The sequence below is a fragment of the Physeter macrocephalus genome, chromosome 17, assembly GCF_002837175.3.
Source record: "Physeter macrocephalus isolate SW-GA chromosome 17, ASM283717v5, whole genome shotgun sequence".
NCBI lineage: Eukaryota > Metazoa > Chordata > Mammalia > Artiodactyla > Physeteridae > Physeter > Physeter macrocephalus.
In genome coordinates, this window is record NC_041230.1 from 38633330 (window position 1) to 38652770 (window position 19441).

Here is a 19441-nt window from a genome sequence, read left to right on the forward strand (position 1 = left end):
TTTGGGGATTATATATATTTTTTGTTTACAAAAATCTCATATACTGCATACTGTTTTATAACCTTAAAATATGTTTTTAGTACAGAAACAATACATAGTCACTGTGGAAAAAATTTTTTAACATAATAAAGCAAAAAAGAAAAATCACCCAAAACCCTACCATCCAGAGATTATCACTGTTAATACTTGGAAGTATAGCTTTTGAGGTCTTTTTCTATGTGTGTACACATGCACACACGTATATATTTTAATAAAGTTAGGTTCATTCTATTCTTTTTTTTTTTTTTTTTTTTTTTGTGGTATGCGGGCCTCCCTCTGCTGTGGCCTCTCCCGTTGCGGAGGACAGGCTCCGGACGCGCAGGCTCAGCGGCCATGGCTCACGGGCCCAGCCGCTCCGCGGCACGTGGGATCCTCCCAGACCGGGGCGCGAACCCGGTTCCCCTGCATTGGCAGGCGGACGCGCAACCGCTGCGCCACCAGGGAAGCCCCATTCTATTCTTTTATTCAATTTTCAGAATAATACATTAGTGTCTCAGCAGTCTCCAAAGGTAGCCAATGGAGTGATTTTTTTTGTTTTGTTTTATTATGAATAGATTTTTGTATATACATGTTTCAGTTATTGTACTTATTATTTAAAAAAATTATTTATTTATTTATTTATGGCCATGTTGGTCTTTGTTGCTGTGTGCAGGCTTTCTCCAGTTGTGGCGAGTGGGGGCTACTCTTCGTTGGGGTGTGAGGGCTTCTTATTGCAGTAGGTTCTCTTGTTGTGGAGCACAGGCTGTAGGCGCGCGGGCTCTAGAGCCCAGGCTCAGTAGTTGTGGCACGCGGGCTTAGTCGCAGCATGTGGGATCTTCCTAGACCAAGGCTTGAACCTGTGTCCCCTGCATTGGCAGGCGGATTCTCAACCACTGCGCCACCAGGAAAGTCCTGTACTCATTACTCTTGATACTCTAATTGTTCCATTTGTGGCCTGTGGGACCCATTCAAGTTGGCTCTTGGACTCTGATGTGACCCTCGTAACCCTAGTAGTCTTTGACTGCTTCTTTGCTTTCAGGCATAAGATATCTCAGACTCATCTTACACATTTCTTGCTGCATTCTTGAGAACAAATCTCTTTAAGAAAAAGTGATATTTAGAGACCACAAGATAGACACTAGTGACATTTATTGCCGCTGAAGTGTCATTGCATCCAGACTTTTTCAATGATTGGAACTAGGAAATATGTGGATTTTCAAAAGACAAACAAGAGTTCGTACTGATATTCCCAATTAAAATGAAATATTATAGAGTTTAAATTTTTCCTAAGATTATGAACAATTTTAAGCTTGTAGAAAAGTTGAAGGAATTTTACATTGAAAATTTGTATACCATGACCTAGATTCTTTAACATGTATTTGTCCACCTAGCCATTCTTCTTTTTTTTTTTTCTTTTTTTTGCAGTATGCGGGCCTGTCACCGCTGTGGCCTCTCCCGCTGCGGAGCACAGGCCCCGGACGCGCAGGCTCAGCGGCCATGGCTCACGGGCCCAGCCGCTCCGCAGCATGTGGGATCCTCCCAGACCGGGGCATGAACCCCCATCCCCTGCATCGGCAGGTGGACTCTCAACCACTGCGCCACCAGGGAAGCCCTAGCCATTCTTCTTTACTATATTTTATATTTTTATCTTTGTATGTTTTTCTCTTATCTGAAAATATTGGTTCCTAATGAAATTAATGTATTTACTTATTTCATATATATACACACAAATATATAGTAGTTACATATTCATATATAATATATTCACACATGCATATAATATTTTAAAATAACAAATCCTACATTACTATCATCAACAAACCTGCTGTTTCTAAGGGATTTTTGTTTGTTTTTGTCCTCAGAATGTACAGAGTTCTATATTTCAAGTCACTTGAAATAATTCTCTGTGTGGTTGTGCTGCTAACTTAGTTTAGAGTAGGAGTTGGAACACTTTTTCTGTAAAGAAGCAGGCAGTAAATATTTTGGGCTTTGTGATCCATACTGTCTCTGTCACAACTATTTACCTCTGCTGTTGTAGCTCGAAAGCAGCCAAAGATAATATGTCTATGTTCCAATAAAACTTTACTTGTAGAAATAGGTGGTAGGCCTGATTTGACCTGTAGATTGTAGTTTGGCAACCTTGGACATAAAGTATAGATTAGGTTCATTTGTTTTTTATTTTTAGGAGTATTTTGAATTTTCTTTTTGATTTAATTTTTTTAACTATGAAAAAAATACAGGGCTCCAAAAGGAAAACTCTAAAACTCATCCCTGTCTCCTCCCCACTGATCTCTCCCTCTCTCTTTAGACAACTTATTTTAGTTAATTTTTAATTTGTTTTTCCACTGCTTTTTTAAAAAATAAAAATAAATAATATATTTCATGTTCCTTCCCATTGTAACACAAAAGTTATCATACTGTATACATTCTTCTACACCCTACTTTTTAAATTCAATATGTCTTAGTGATCACTGCATAGTGGTACACAGAAGTCTTCCTCTTTCCCTTTTACAGCTGCATGGTATTGCATTATGTGGGTATGCTACTGTTTATTCATCATTTCTCTATTAATGGATATTTGGGTTGTCTTAAGCCTTTTGTTAATGTAAGAAATACTTTTACTGGACTCAGTGGGTCCATCGCTTGGGGTGCTTAGCCAATGAACACACCAAGTACTTTTTTAAAAAAATAAATTTATTTATTTACTTATTTATTATTTTTGGCTGCATTGGGTTTTTGTTGCTGTATGGGGGCTTTTTTCTAGTTGTGGCGAGCGGGGGCTACTCTTTGTTGCGGTGCGAGGGCTTCTCATTGCGGTGGCTTCTCTTGTTGTGGAGCACCAGCTCTAGGGCACAGGCTCAGTAGCTGTGGCGCATGGGCTTAGTTGCTCCGCAGCATGTGGAATCTTCCCGGACCAGGGCTTGAACCCGTGTCCCCTGCATTGGCAGGCAGATTCTTAACCACTAGTGCCACCAGCGAAGTCCCAAGTACTTTCTTAAAGCAGAAGACAAGTAAGGAGTCAGGGAGATAGTGTTACAGAGTCCAAGCTCTTACTGCTCACTGCTCTCCCATGACAGGCCAATAAATCGAGAGACAGGTGCTGGGGCAGGGAATAGCGGCTTTCTTCGGAAAACCAGCAGACTGAGAAGATGGTGGACTAGGGTCCGAAAGAACCATCTTACCTGAGTTAGAATTCAGGCTTCTTTTATACTAAAAGGGGAAAGAGTGTGGCTTGTTGCAGACTTCTTGGTGCTGGCCAGACCCACATTCTTGCAGGTGTCCGCATAGGTCTAGTCATGATGGTTCCTATAAACCTCTAACTGAGAAAAATGTAATTTTCTCTTCTGCAACTTTTAATCTCTATGCGAAAGGAAAAGTGTATACCTTTAAAGGTCAAGCCTGGGAGGCAGAGCATTGAGAAAAGGCTATCATGTATATTTCAGGCACTAGGCAACATTCTGTTAGGAGAGGAGCAGACGTGCAGAGCCGCAGAGCCAGCATGACTAAGTACAGACAACAGAGCACAAAGGTTAGAGCTAAAGGAATAGCTCCAGTATGGAGTCAGTTTGTTCTTTGTTACAGTAGTTCTCAAAGTACTGTCTCCCCTAACCACTGGACCAGGAAAGGTTTAAGCCTGGGGGGCATGCATATTCATGAAACGGCAGGCATGATCATCCATAAGCATTATAGTGAGGCAACAGTTACTTCAGGTTGCCCAAAACTGCAAGCAAGCAGGTGCTTGGGTGTTTGCTTGTACTGTAGTATCTTGTTGGATGTATTGTAACCTTCTTAGGACAGCTGGTATCTGAAACTTTCTGTGATTTAATGATTTAACCGTCAGTTTCTGCAAAACAAAGCACACTTTGATTCAACCCCTATCCCTCCCCTCCTGCTGCCTCGCTAACAATATGGCAATGAGGAGCTTTGTGTATATGTCACTTTGCATTTTTGCCTGTGTGTCTATCTTAGGATAGATTCCTAAAAGAGGGATTGCTGGGCCAATGGTTAAATGCTTATGTAATTTTGCTAGATATTGCCAGATTTCTCTTCTTAGGGATGTACCATTTTAGCCCCTTACCAGCCATGTATGAGAGTGTGTGTTTCTGTAAAACACAAAATGTGTTATAAAAACTTTTGGATTTTAGCCACTTGATGGATGGGAAGTGATATTTCAGTATAGTTTTAATTTACTTTTCTCTTAGGAGCAAGGTTGATCATATGTTCATGTTTAAGAGCAATTTGCATTTCTTTTTCTGTAAACTGTTCATATCTTTTGCCCATGTAGTGTTTCATACTCTGTTCACTTTAGAATATATTTAGTGAACCTGTCATTAAATAATGTTCAACATAGTTTAATGGCTTCAAATAATCCATTTTTCCTTCATTCAATAACTACTTATTTTGAACAGCAACTGTGTGTCAGACAGGCCTTGTTCCAGGCAAGAATACAGCAGTGAACAAAACAGAGCAACATCGCTGTCCTCAAGGAGTTTTTATTCTAGTTGGTGGAGAGACAATAATAAACAAAATAAATATTACATATACATACAGTACGTTGGATACAGGTGGACCATAATTTACTCAACATGTATTTCTAATTTTACACTATTATAAATAATGCATTGTTGAACACCCTTTTAGTTACCATCACTTGCATTTTGATCCTTTCTTAGAAGATATATTAACCTTAGTTTTGAAGTCTGTTGCTGCTTGAATTCATTTATATTTTCAACATTTTATTATGGTTTTATAACCATAACCCACCTTTTCATATTATGTTTTTAGTAGTCATCCTGGGATTACAATGTACATCCTTAATTTTTCACAATCTGCTTAGAATTAATATTGTACTACTTCACAGGACTCATAAAAACCTTGCAACTATAAGGGTCTTTTTACAGCTCCCCACCACTTTTAGGTTTTATGCTGTAGTTTTCATGTTTATTTTATCTATGTAAGTTATAAATCGCATAATACAATTTTATAAATTTTGCTTTAGACAGTTACATATATTTAAAGAAATTAAGAGGAAAAAATTAGTCTTTTATATTTACCCACATATTTACCATTTCTGATGCTTTTCCTTCTTTCCTGAAGATCCAAGTTTCCATCTGGTACTGTTTTCCTTCAGCTTGAAGAACTTTCTTTAACATTTCTTTGTATTCCAGATCTGCTGGCAGTCAGTTATCTTAGTTTTCATTGTTCTGAAAATGTCTTCATTTTACTTTCATTTTTGAAGGTTACTTTTTATTGGATATAGAATAGTGAGTTGACAGGTTTTTTTCCCCGTCAGCACATTAAAGGTGTTTTTCTACTATCTTTTAGCATTCATTGCTTGTGATGGTTAGTTCACAGCCATTCATAGCATTGGTCCCCTATAAGTGTCATATTTTTCTGACTGCTTTCAAGATTTTCTCTTTATCTCTGGTTTTAACAATTGAGTATAATATGTGTAGATGTTATTTTCTTTCTACTTATCCTGATTGGGCATCACTGAGCTTACTGAATCTGTAGATTTATGGTTTTTTTTTTTACTAAATTTTAGAAAATTTTGATCATTATTTCTTCAAATCCTTTTGTGCTCCATTTTCTCTCCTCTCCTTTTATTCTAGTTAGTCTCTGTTTTATTACAAATAGATCATTTGATATTGTTCACAGATCCTAAGGCTCTATTTCTTTAAAATGTTTTTCTCTTTGTTGTTCAGATTGGATAATTTCTAGGGATATATCTTCAAGTTCACTAATTTTTTGGGGGGGTCATCTCAAAGCTGTTAAGTATATCAATTGATTTTTTAAAAAATTTCAGATATTTTATTTTTAAATTCTAGTATTTCCATGTGGGTTTTTAAAAATACTTTCTACTTTTTTGCCGAGAGTCCCTATTTGTTCATTCATAATTAATACTTTCCATCACATCCTTTTTTTTTTGGCTGTGCCGTGTGGCATGTGGGATCTTAGTTCCCCAACCAGGGATCAAACCCATGTCTCTTCCAGTGGAAGTGCAGAGTCTTAACCACTGGACTGCCAGGGAAGTCCCCCCATCATATCCTTGAGCATAGTTATAAGACCTGCTTGAAAACCTTTGTTCAGTCTGACACCTGGGTCATTTAGGATCAGTCTCCATTGATTGTCTTTCTCTTGAGGTGGGTCATGTTTTCATGTTTCTTTATCTGTCTAGAACTTTTGGATTGTATAATGGACATCATGTAGGATATGCTGTTGAAACTCTGGATTCTGTTATAGTCCTCCAGAGAGTATTGATTTTTTTTGGTTTTTTTTTGTTTTTCTTTTTTGGCTGCACCTCATGGCTTGTGGGATCTTAGTTCCCCAACCGGGGATTGAACCCTTGCCCTCGGCAGTGAAAGTATAGAGTCCCAACCACTGGACCACCAGAGAATCCCTGTTTTGTTTTAAAGTAGGCAATTAACTTGACTGATTCGTACTCCAAGCTCTGTCTCTTCTGTGGTGGGCAGCAACTCTTCAGTTCTTTTAATCTTAGCTGACCTATTTGAAGTTCTTCCCACAGGTGCTTAGTTTAAAGATTAGCCAGAGATTTGGGCACAGTTTATATAGAACTGGGGGCTGTTCCTCTCTGGTTCTATCCTTTCTGATATTTCTCTTCTTATTTTCCACCTGCTGTAGTTGCCCTGAATTCTGTGCTTTGGTTCTCAAGCCAGTAAGACAATGGGTTTCTCTTAGAATTTTAGCTATGCTAAGGCTTAACCCCAGTCTAAAAGGCAAGAAAAAGCAGGAAACTTACTCAATGCTGTTTTTCCCTTCTGAGTGCCTTCCCTAGTTTTTGCTCACTTTTGTCACCTTCAGGCACCTTCAGATATTTGCTTTTTACATTTTGTCCAGAGTTGATAGTTGTTATCTTGTGGGAGGGTTGGTCTTTTAGGAGTTTTAAGGAGATTTTTATTTTTTAAAATTTTTAATAAATTTATTTATTCATTTTTGGCTGCATTGGGTCTTTGTTGCTGCGTGCAGGCTTTCTCTAGTTGCGGCGAGTGGGGGGCTACTCTTCATTGCAGTGTGCCGGCTTCTCATTGCAGTGGCTTCTCTTGTTGTGGAGCACCGGCTCTAGGTGCACGGGCTTCAGTAGTTGTGGCACGTAGGCTCAGTAGTTGTGGCTCACGGGCTCTAGAGTGCAGGCTCAGTAGTTGTGGCGCACAGGCTTAGTTGCTCCACGGCATGTGGGATCTTCCCGGATCAGGGCTCGATCCCATGTCCCCTGCGTTGGCAGGCGGATTCTTAACCACTGTGCCACCAGGGAAGTCATAAGGAGATCTTTATTAATTACTCTTTTCATTCATTCTTTTACTCAGTCAATTAACAGATACTCATTTGGGGCTTACTTTATGTACTGTGCAAAGCACAGACCAAGCAAGAGAGACATGGTGCTTACCCTCATTAAGTTTAAACTCTGAGAGAGAAGAAAGAAAATAAACACCAATAAAATAATTACTGATTGTGATAAGTACTACGGAGAAAAGAAATTGGGTGTTATCACAGAGTTAATAGTGTGGGGCATGGCTTTTAGATTGGTCAAGGAAGGCCACCCCCGAGGAGATAATATTTAGATTGAGACTTCTAGATACCTATGACTCAGCATTTCCACTTAAGATATATACACATCAGGAGTGTATGTGCACACTTCCACCAAGAGAAATCTATTTTAAATATTAAGATTATCTGATGTGTGAAAAGTAGACTTTTGGGAGAGGAGGAGTATAAGTAGGGAAACCAGTTAAGAGGCTGCTGCTCTAGTTCAGTTTAAAGATGTTCATGCCTTAGAGAAAGGTTGCAGTGGTGAAGTGGAGAAAATTGAATGAATTTGAGAAACATTTAGTATGCAGAACAGACAAGACTTGGTGATGGATTGGAGAAGAGAGAAAAGGAAAAGGATGGAGATGTAACCAGTTAGTAACCTGGTTAGATTGTAGTAGGTAGTGAAAGGTACTCGTGAGAATCAACAGTTTGTTGAATTTGAAATGCCTAAAAACATCCAAGTGGAGATTTCATTCAGCAGTTGGAAATATGTCCCTGGAACTTAGAGGGTAGATATGAGCCAGGCATGTAAATTTGGGAGCTGTTAGCTTACAGATCATTTTTAAAGACCTGGGCCTGAATAAGATTGTCGAGGAAGAGAGTGCAGAGTTCAGGACCAGCCTTGGAACATTTTGATATCTGGTAGAGGAAAAGAAGCCAGCAGAGGAGACATTGCAAGATGGCCATGGAGGTAGGAGGAAAACCAGGAAAAGAGTGCTTGCTGTCCCAGAAACCGAGAGGAGTGTTTCAAGGAGTGAGTCAGCAAGTATGTCAACTGCTGAGAGTGTATATGAGCTCCTTCACCGGGAGAGGGCAGTAAAGACCATTTTAAGAAAGTTCAGGAAAAATTGAGAATATATATTCTGGGGGGAATGTGATTAAATTAATCTGTCTGCACCCTTTGTCTATATTCTGTGATCTGCCTCACTAGAATGTAAGTTCCATGAGGGAAAGGACTTCATTTTGTCCTTTATCCCTGGGCTCTAGAACAGTTTGACTGAATGAACCTTCTGTGGTAAATGTTTAGCTTTTTAGATTTCTGTTCTGGCTACAATTTAAGCCCAGTAAGTTGATTAAGACCTGGCCTCTGCCCTCAGAAACAATCTAGAAGAAGTATGTGTTAGGTACATTATCCTAACTACATCCAAAGTGCTATGGGAAGGCAGGGAATGTGGTCTTGAATTCTGCCTAGGCTAGGGTGGCACAACTACTTTCTAGAAGTAATGACATCTGAGCCAGGCCTCAGAGGATGAACTGGAGGGGGCAAGGCATTCCACATGGAGGGAAGTACAATTTGTTTTCCATGTATGTAATTTCCTTTATCTTTCTTCAAAAGGATCAGGCTCAAGTTCACTACAGATCACGAAACATGATGTCCTGTTGACTACTTTAAAATCTAACCTGTCTGCTTTGGAGGACAAGTTTCTGAAGGATCCTCACTGGAAGAAATTGAAACTCCTAAGGGATGAAATTGCTAATGAGGGAGAATGGCGACAAGACTGTATGGATGTCACCTGGCGTTTTACTTCCCAAACCTTACTGTTGCTGTTGTGCTTGAAGGAAACCATGATCCGCCTTGCAGTTGAGTTCAATCCAGGTAAACCCAACCCGAGGACTCCAGAAGCTGCTCCTGCCCTGAGCCCGGACACACTTAGTATCTCACAGCAAAAGACTGTCCAGTCAGTTTTGCAGTTTGTAGTTACCTTGGGTGTCTGCCCCTATCTTGTGCCTGGTGTTGGAGTCCCTGTGAGTTACAGGACTGAGTTTGGTGCCGTTGTTCAGGACGTGGTGTGTCTCGGTGCTGCCCCCAGTGCACCCCGGAGACTGTACATCAGCTGCAAGGTCCTGCTAAATGTTGCTCAGCACGCATCTCTGGGGAGCTTGATTTTCTGCCGCCATTTTGGGGATATCGCAGCAGGTCTGTGCCAGCTGGGATTCTGCCCAACCAAGAGAAAACCGCTAAATCCCGAGGAAGAGGTAAACATACGTTGAGAGAGTGTGTGAGAGTCTGTGTGAATATGTGTGTATACTTGTATGTAGTTGCTATAAAAGACAGTCTTAGTTCTTTGGAAAAATGCTGATGGAAAGATCTAGAATTTTTATTGAATGTCCAAGTATCTCTGGTGGATAGATGATTCTTTATAGGGGGTTGGAGCTTTCATTTATTAAATATTAGTCCTTTCACACCTGGGGAGTCCATTTCACCCTTCCCTTCTAGCCATTTTTTGAAACAGCTGTTGCAGGCTATTTCTTTGAGCCTCTGTTTCCTCTTTTGTAAAATGTGTTTAATAATTGCAAAGTGGCTGTGAGGATTAAGGATAAAGTGTGTAAAGTACCTAGCCCAATCCCCAGTAGTGCTCATCAAAAAGTTACTACCATTAATATTAATACTAAAGTATTCACGCCTCCTTCATTAAGTTCTTGGGAGGATTAAGGGAGATAAAGTATGCAAAGCACTGGGTACACTGTACAATCCAATCAGTGTTCGTTGTTATTATTAGATGATAAGGGTATGTGCCTGTGTTTTGCTGACAGTCAGTAAGGATTTGAGTGTCTGGACTATAAAGGTGCTGTGGAGGTTACAGAAGCACTAGACGTGGTCCTTTTCTCAAACAGCTCACACAGTAATCCGTGTGACAAGGCTCACAAGTATAACATAGCAGTGATCACTACTCCCCCACGAGAGGACCACCAGCATCAGCACAGGAACCTAACCAGAAGAAGCTGTTAAGATATAAATGTATCCAGGGTCACACGTAGGGTAATTCCTTCGCTACTGCAGCCAGATTTCATAATGCCCACTCACCTCATTTCTCTGTCACCTTTCTATGTCACCCTCCAACTTGTTCCTTTTCTGTTGGTTTTCCTCTTCTATTCCCTCTTCTGCCTGTGCTCACAAAACAAAACAGAAAACATTTAAAAGCCATCGTCACCCGAGTAGTGACACGAAATTATGAGCTCCCCCAGTGCACTTACATTTTGTGGAGCAGAGCTCTGTGCTCTTTACAACAGGGTGTGAATCTTGACAGCTCTATCAGTGCCTGCTGCCTGCGCTTCCTTGAGATGGGGGCTCTGGAATTACTATTGCTAGTGCTAAGCAGTGCCCAGGGGTCTCAGAGGAGAGAAAAGAAAAGAGAAACACAGAGAAAGGACCAAGTGAGGGGGTGGGAGGAGAAGGGGAGACACGGTGGGTGTACACTACGAAGCTGGACAAGTCCCAGCAATAGCTGCTGCTCTAAGCAGCACCTATACCACAGTTTGCTAAATTGTAAGGGGCAGGACTCTCTGAAAGCTTGACTGTGAGGTTACCAAAGGGGGACAGTCTCTTGAGGCTCAGAGAGGGGCCCCAATTAAATAACACCCTTCTTTGCTGCCCAAGTTCTGAATCAATTAGACAGTTAACAGAGAACGAGATGACAAGTCAAAATGTCCCCTTTATTACTCATAAAGGCAGAGTTGGAAGGTATATAGAGGGAGACAAATGGGTCTCCTAACAGTGCCTTCCAGAATTAGACACACTTCTCACCCAGTTTTAAAGAGTGCCAGAAAACTGCAGCGCCTTCTGCCCCTTGGCAGGGGACATGCCCCTGAAAAATCTAAGGCAGGGAAGAGCAGAACAGAACGTGTGCTCGCTCCCAAGAGATAGAAGAGGAGCGAGCTCATTTGTGTGTGCCAGAACTCACCAATCAGATGAATCAGTGTGATCTCCTGCCCAGAAATGGGTGAGGGGATGGAGAGAGGGCCAGGAGTGTTTCAGTATTATAGCTTCCTCCAGGTAGAAGGAAATCAAGAGGCAAAAGAAGCTTGCCTCCCTCTCCCCTTACAAGCATCTTTGCTCAGTTTTGCAAAGCATTGCCTTCTATTGCCTGCCTAGTTTGTATTCCACAAAAGCCAAATACGTGTTTCTTTTAGGTGTTAACCGAAGACGAAAGAGCCCTATCTAGAAAGGCTCTGAGAGACATCTTGGATCAAGTGTATCAACCATTAGCAGTCCGAGAATTACTTATCCTGCAGGGAGGACCACCCCAGGTATGCATGCCTGGGGACTCTTGTGGGTGAATCTTTAATGATAGTATGTGGTGTACTGTCTTCTTCTCCTGGGAAATTAATCTAGTTGAGTCTTATTTCATCTTTTAGATCGTTAAATGGTATTTGTAGAGCTAAATTACACTGACCTTTGGGATAATTTAAAAGGACTTTTCTTTTAGGGGAATGATGGACACTGTTCCCAGGAATATTGTGATCATTTTTTAAGGCTTATGACAAAAATATACTTTATTCATTCTCAAACTGGATCTTCTTTTTTTTTAAACTAAAATTTGGCTGTTTGACAATACATTCTTCTGGCAGAAGTGTTTGGACATCTTATTCTTTGAATGGAGTATTTGAAGTCAAGAATTAAAATTAGAGCTATTAATGGACTATTCTTAGATCCTTTTTTGAAAAACGTAGTAGTATATATTCTGCTAGGCATAAGATAGTTTCTTTTTCCTTAAAAATAATTATTTATCCAAAATGATTTAATTTGATGATGTAACTGGATTTATCTATTTTCTTTCAGTACCTAAATTTTAGTTATGAGTTTAGGTGAGTAAAGCATGAAGGGCCAAAGGAATTGGCTGTAGGACCAGCTGAAGCTGGCTACAAAGATATCTCCTAGTTGAAGTCATTTTCATCTCGTCCTTAGAATATTACTGTAGCCTCACATTGGGCTCCTCTGGCTCATACTCTGCTTCTCTGAATGAGTCCACAGTTTGCCAGATTAAACCAAAGACATTATAAGAGCATGACAAGAAACAGAGGCTCTGGAGTTAGGCACACTGGAATTCAACCCCAGCGTGCAGTTGTTTGAATTAGTAAGCCTTTCCATCCCTCAGTTTCCTTACCCATAGAATGGGGATGGGGATGACAACAGACCCTTCCTTATAAGTTCCTTTTGAGATTGTGGGGGAGGTACTCACCGCAGTGCATGGCACATCATAACCCCTTCAATAAATGGTAATTATTGATCTTCTTTAAATAAAAGAGAGAGAACAGGCTAGTTGGGATTAAATGTTTTTCTTTCACTAAGTTTTATGCTCACATAGTTAGACACAATGAATGACCACACCATAGTTTGCATTCTAGCCCAAAATAAGGGACACCAAGTCTGTTTTGTTCATGGTGGCTCCACAGAGCTCTCAAAAAGGAGTTCTTGAAGAAATCTAGCTCTGCTTGAAACTGCCACGTCAAAAGGAATCAGAGCAGCTGAGACCATGGAGGCAAGGACTAGTGTCCTCTCAGTGTTGTGAACTGTCCTCTTAGTGGTGAGTCATGCTCATAGGAGTCTTCTTTGGAAGGTAAATTTGATTGGAAGGACTGCGTTCAGATTGGTTACATTAACCTTGTGTCCCCCAAATCTGTATTTTATTCACAGACATGTTTGTCTATTTCTGGGTTTGAAATTTCACTTGATACTTCACTTGAAGAAGTTTCACTATATTTTTACTTTCTTAAAAGTGATGCTGAAGTAGGTTTTGTAAAGGAGTCTTTTTTTTTTTAATGGAAAAATTCTGCTCTTTTGAAGTCTGTATAGCATACTGTTAATCATCAGTATGACTCAGTATATTTGTATGTTTTTAATTTCTACATATCTGTTACACTGACATTCAGTTCATACCTTTCCCTTCCTTTTTTAGTCCTGCACAGGTGAGAAGACACAAGTTATGTGTCGGGCCCCAGCTTGGCTCCGGCGTCTATGTGGGCAGCTCCTCTCTGAAAGGTTGATGAGACCCAGTGGTGTTCAGGCAGTAGTCCGGGGCATTTTGGAAGGAGCAGGTGGTAAGAAATAGATGTTTGTTACTTTGGTATCCACTTTCCTTTGAGTCACAGTGAAATATTGGTCTTTAGCATTTGACTGTAAAACCTGATGGAGACTAGACTTTGTGGAGAGTGAGGAGGTTAAATCTTAATGAGCTCTTTTTCCAAAGAAACTCATTTTCTTGCCATTTTTCCGAAAATAGTTGTGATACACTGCTCATGTTGTTGACTAATATTGTCAACTGTTTCAAATAACTTACACAGTCAGAGGAAAACATTGCACAAAAAGTTTAAGTAAAACCCTACAGAAAACGTGAAATTCTCTGTAGAAAAGAGTCAGGGTGCTAAGAGTACTTTACCTCAGGACTTAAAATACGAAACAGTTCTCCTGAAGCTGGAGATACCCAAGAGATGCAAACTTTGGGATGAAATTTTAGATTCATTTCCACAGTTATATTCCCTTAGTCCTCATTAATAGAAAGAAGGTTCATTATCATGTTAAGTATGGTAGTAGTTTTTAATTTATATTTTTTGATTTTTAAACAAAATTATACATGCACATAGTTTAAAGAGTCGATGGGTCTATAAGGCTTTTAGAGAAAAATAGCAGTCCTTGGCAGCATTTCACTCCATTTCCCATCCTCGGAAGCAACCACTTTGATCATTTTTAGCAGGTTTCTTCTGGTATTTACCTCTGTTTTTCTAACTATAATGCGGTTACAGCACCTTCTTAATTTTTCAGTTTTAGGCATCATCTATCAACTCACCATGAGTGAAAAAGGATTTTGTTCTCTTTCACAGCCCTACCTTCATTCATCCAGGCATACTTCCCATCCCCTTTATATAGTCATATCTTAGTTTTGGTTAGATCAATATTCAGTGTTTATACTCTTCTGTGTGATTACTATATACAGCTGAGCTACTGTAGTATACTTTTTTACACACTTTTGTACTTCCTGGAGTTAATAGCTATCTGTTTTGTTTGTCTGCTTAGTTTTGTATGTACTTATCACTAATCTGTTTTCAGACTCTGTCCCAGTTGTTTAAATCTCCTTTTAATACATTCAAATACATTAGCTATTCTATCCGTTTTATCTTCTTGAAGACATCTCTGTCTCTGAGTCTTCTGTTATTTGGACTAACTACCTCCACAGAGCTGTCATCCTAGGATCTCCCTTTACCTTTTTGCTGGTGATCCCCTTGGCTTTCTTTTTTATTTGGTCCCTTGTCTCCTGTATCCCCTGCATGTTAATTTCCTATTGCTCCTGTAACAAATTACCACAAACTTAGTGGCCTTTTGATGGAAATAACATTTAAACTGAGTTCTGAATGCTGAGTAGGAATATGTTCATTGAACAGTGAGGAAAGACTGTATAGTTAGAGAGGATCCGTGTATGAAGGAACTGACATAGGAAAGAACAGTGTTTTTGAGGAAATTTCAGTATGGGTAGAGCAGGGAGGGTAGAGAGTGCAGGGAAAGTGGTATGAGATGAGGGAGAGGTGTGAAATGAGGGTGGAGGGGCGGGCAGGAGCCACATCATGGAGGCATTTAGGCCTAGTTCAGGGTTTTGAACTTTATTCTGAGGGCAGTGAGATACCACTGGAGGGTTTTAAGGAGAGAGACAGGATCAAATCTACATTTTAGAAATATATTTCTGGATGTATTGTGAAGAATGGGTTGAGTAAGAGCAGAAGCGGGGAAAACAGTTAAGAACAGGCAGTCATCTGAGAGATCACAGTGGCTTGGATCAATGTGGTGGCAGTGGAAATGCAGAGAAATGAATGAATATAAGATGTATTTAAGGGGAAGAGTTGCCAGAACTTAATGAAGGGCTGGATATGTGGGGAGGGAGGAGGAGAGAGAGAGAATCGATCTTGACTTTCCATTTCTGGGGTGGTCAATGTACCTTGGTCCTGTCAGACAAAAGTGAGGTCGCTGTGGTTGGCAGACATTGGTAGATTTGGTCAGTAGTGGCTGTAATGTTTGTTGCCTCCCCAGTTCTGCCTGCAGTGACTTCTAGGACGAATGAAATGGAAAATTAACAGTTACCTGTGAGAAGTTGTCACATGCAGATAGGTCCTTGCATCTTCTTTTTCCAGAGAAAGCTTAGACTTCACCCAAGGGCATGCAAATTGGGGAGCTGCTATAAGAAACGTAGAGCCCTAATTTTGCTACTTATGCATATATGAATATATATATATATGGTTTATTCTCAGTGATTTGAGGCAGTTTATATTTACTCGCATATTTGCCATTTCTGGTGTTCTTCGTTTCTTTGTGTAGATCCAAATTTTAATTCAAATTTCCTTCTGCCTGAAGAACTCTAACCTTTCTTATAGTGCAGATCTACTGGCAATGAATTCCCTTAGCTCTTGTTTGTTTGAAAAAGTCTATTTCACCATCTCTTTTGAAAATATTTTTGCTGGATACAGAATTCTAGGTTGATCGCTTTTTCTTTTAGTGCTTTAAAGATGTTACTCCATCGTCTTCTGGCTTGCATGATTTCTGATGCAAAGTCTACTGTCATTTTTGTCTTTGTTCCTCTGTATCTGATACACCTTTTTTTCTAGCTGCTTTTAAGATTTTTCTGTTTATCACTGGTTTTTAGAAATTTGATTATGATATGCCTTGGTGTGGTTGGTTTTCTTCATGTTTTTTCTGCTTACGTTTTCGTAAGCTTCTTGGAGGTGAGGGTTTATAGTTTTCATCATATTTGGAAATTTCTCAGGCATTATCTTCAAATATTTTTTTTCTGTCTTCCCTTCTTTTCTCTTTCTGGAATTTGAATTATACCTGATATTATACTTAATATTGTCCTACAAGATACTGTTTCTCTGTTGATTTTTTTCAGTCTTTTTCTCTCTGTGTTTCATTTTGGATAATTTCTATTGCTACATGTTCAAGTTTATTAATCTTTTATTCTGCAGTATCTAATCTGCTGTTAATTCCATCTGGCATATTTTTCATTTCAGATTTTTTTTTTTTTTTTTTGTGGGGGCTGTGCTGCACGGCTTGTGGGATCTTAGTTCCCTGAACAGGGATTGAACTTCGGTACTTGGCACTGAGAGTGCAGAGTCCTAACCACTGGACCGCCAGGGAATTTCCCTCATTTATTATTTTTTTTTATTACTAGAGGTTCAGTTTGGGTCTTTTTAATATCTTCCATTTCTTTCCTCATTATGATCATTCTTTTCTTTACCTTTTTGAAAATAGAGAATAAGTTTATAATAGCTGTTTAATGTCCTTGTCTCCTGATTGTCACCTCTGTTTTTATGTGTCTGTTTTTACTGATTTTTCCTTCTTGGTATGTTCCTTTTTGCTTCTTTGCATACCTAGTAGGTTTTTTAAATTGAGAAATTATTCACATACCATAAAATTTACCCTTTTAAAGAGTACAGTGTAATGGTTTTTAGTATATTCACAGAGTTGTGTAACCATCACCAATATCTAATTCCAAAACATTTTCATCATTCCCTCCAAAAAACCTTACCCATTAGCAATCACTCCCCATTCTCCCCTCCTCCAACCCTTTGTAAGCACTAATCTACTTTCCGTCTTGATGGATTTGCCTATTCTAGATATTTCATCCAAATGGAATCATGCAATATGTGGTCTTTGGTGTCTGGTTTGAGTCACTTAGCATAATGTTATACCATGAATCAGTCCTTTGTTCCTTTTTATGACTGAAAATATTTCACTGAATGGATATGCCTGGTAATTTTTTTTTTAATCTATTTATTTTATTTTTGGTTGCGTTGGGTCTTCGTTGCTGTGCACAGGCTTTCTCTAGTTGCAACGAGCGGGGGCTACTCTTCACTGAGGTGCATGAGCTTCTCATTGCGGTGGCTTCTCTTGTTGTGGGGCATGGGCTCTAGGCACGTGGGCTTCAGTAGTTGTGGCATGCGGGCTAAGTAGTTGGGGCTCGTGGGCTCTAGAGCTCAGGATCACTAGTTGTGGCGCACGGGCTTAGTTGCTCTGCAGCATGTGGGATCTTCCCGGACCAGGGATCGAACCCGTGTCCCCTGCATTGGCAGGCAGATTCTTAAGCAGTGTGCCACCAGGGAAGTCCCTTGCCTGATAATTTTTTAATGTATATTGGATGTTTTAATTTTACATTGTTGGGTGCTAGATTTTGTTGTATTCCTTTGTTGGGCTTTGTTCTGGGATGCAGTTAATTTTCTTGGGATCAGTTTGAGCCCTTCAATCCTGGCTTTTAAGCCTTGTTTACTGTGGGTCTAGAGCAGCCTTTAACCCAAGGTAATTTGGCACCACTACTAAGGTAATACTTTTCTGATATTCTGTGTATTAGGAGGCTTTTCCATGCTCACTAGTGGGAACATTAACTATTCCAAGCCCTGTGTGAACTGTGGGGATTGTTCCCCCTACTCCTTTCTGTGGTTCTTGCCTTGGGTTTTTTTTCTCACACACGTACACAGATCATACTCCATGAAAGACTTGAGAGAGGATTCCTCTGCAGATCTCTGGAGCTCCCTCTTTGTGTAGCTTTCACTTCTCTGGTGTTTTGCCCTGAAAATTGTAACTGTGTTGGTCTCCCTGAACTCTGAACTGTGTTTCTTTAATTCAACAAGGTGGCAGGCTTCGTTTGGGCTCTCCTTAGCTGTGGTGTAGCCTCAAAACTCTCTCTAGGTAATAGGCTAGGGTATTCATGGGACTCACTTTGTTTGCTTCCATTCTCTTAGAGTTCAGTGTCTTGGGCTGCTTGTTGTCCAGTGTCTGAAAACCGTTGTTTATGTATTTTGTCCCATTTTCTAATCATCTAAGATGGTAAGGTAAATCTGGGACCTGTTACTCCACAGTTTGGGTTTAAGACAGTTTGAGGGCTTCCCTGGTGGCGCAGTGGTTAAGAATCCACCTGCCAATGCAGGGGTCATGGGTTCGAGCCCTGGTCCAGGAAGATCCCACACGCCGCAGAGCAGCTAAGCCTGTGTGTCACAACTACTGAGCCTGCTCTCTGGAGCCCGTGAGCGAGCCACAACTACTGAGCCCACGTGCCACAACTACTGAAGCGTGCATGCCTAGAGCCCGTGCTCTGCAACAAGAGAAGCCACCACAGTGAGAAGCCCGTGCGCCACAGCGAAGAGTAGCCCCCGCTCGCTGCAACTAGAGAAAGACCGTGTGCAGCAACGAAGACCCAACACAGCCAAAAAAAAAAAAGACAGTTTGAAATACATGATGTATATAAAGAGACATAATAATAATAATATTAATCATTTAAAAAGTAATAAATACTAAGAAGAAGCTAGTGTTCAAGTCGTATGAATAATATCATTACAATGGTTAAATGCTGCTTTTTTCTCTGAACCTCCCAGAAACCAACATCAAAAGGAAAGTTTGGAGGGATAGATTATCTTACAGAGGAAATTAACAACTTTCAGTAGGGAAAAAATAGTTTTTACTCTAAATTTTAAGGACCTTCTGTGGTGGACTACGATGAGTTTTTGACATCTCTATCCATTGCTGACAGCCGGGGCGGCTGGTGGGAGTGATGCTGAGGCCACAGCTGCTGATTGGAAGAAGTGTGACCTGATTGCAAAGATTTTGGCCTCTTGTCCCCAGCAGTCTCTTTCACCAGATGATTATTATAGAGATATCTGCCCCCAGGTAAATCATTTTGTTTCTTTTGACTGTTTGAGGATTATCTACTTATTTATAAAAAGAGGACTTTTAATGTTCGTCTAATGTTGAGTTAAAAACAATATAATGTTTAAGCTTATTATTCAGTGAGGGGCCTTCTTAATAACTGATTAAAAACCTGTGGGAGAGACTGACCTGTTAGGTTTAAGAATCCCTCGCCATTAATAACTGACTAGCTTGCTCTCAGAGCTGGAATATGAAACTACAGTTTCATCATATTCATTATCTTTTCTGTGTTTTTTATTAGTTTTAAAAAACATAAGTATTTAATAAACAAGGTAAATTAACATGGTACACAATTTTAAAAGCACAAAAGAGTAAATGGAAAAGTAAGTCTCCCTCCCATCTCTGTACCAATTTCTTATTTATTTTGCAGAGGTTGTCTGTGTATTGTGTGTATACAACTATATGTGTGTATAT

The 19441-nt window shown here is 40.0% G+C and overlaps 1 protein-coding gene across 3 annotated transcripts in view; it reads left to right on the forward strand.

The window, feature by feature from the left end:
* Positions 1-19441, forward strand: part of TANGO6 (transport and golgi organization 6 homolog) — a 180590-nt gene that overhangs the window by 4449 nt on the left and 156700 nt on the right. For 2 of the 3 annotated variants that reach the window (XM_007110768.4, XM_055079350.1), the window contains exons 2-5: positions 8903-9543; positions 11479-11595; positions 13245-13386; positions 18852-18988. In XM_007110768.4, the coding sequence (XP_007110830.2) occupies positions 8903-9543; positions 11479-11595; positions 13245-13386; positions 18852-18988 (1037 nt within the window). The remainder of the gene's footprint in view (positions 1-8902; positions 9544-11478; positions 11596-13244; positions 13387-18851; positions 18989-19441) is intronic. The other variant, XM_028477698.2, reaches the window with a different exon arrangement.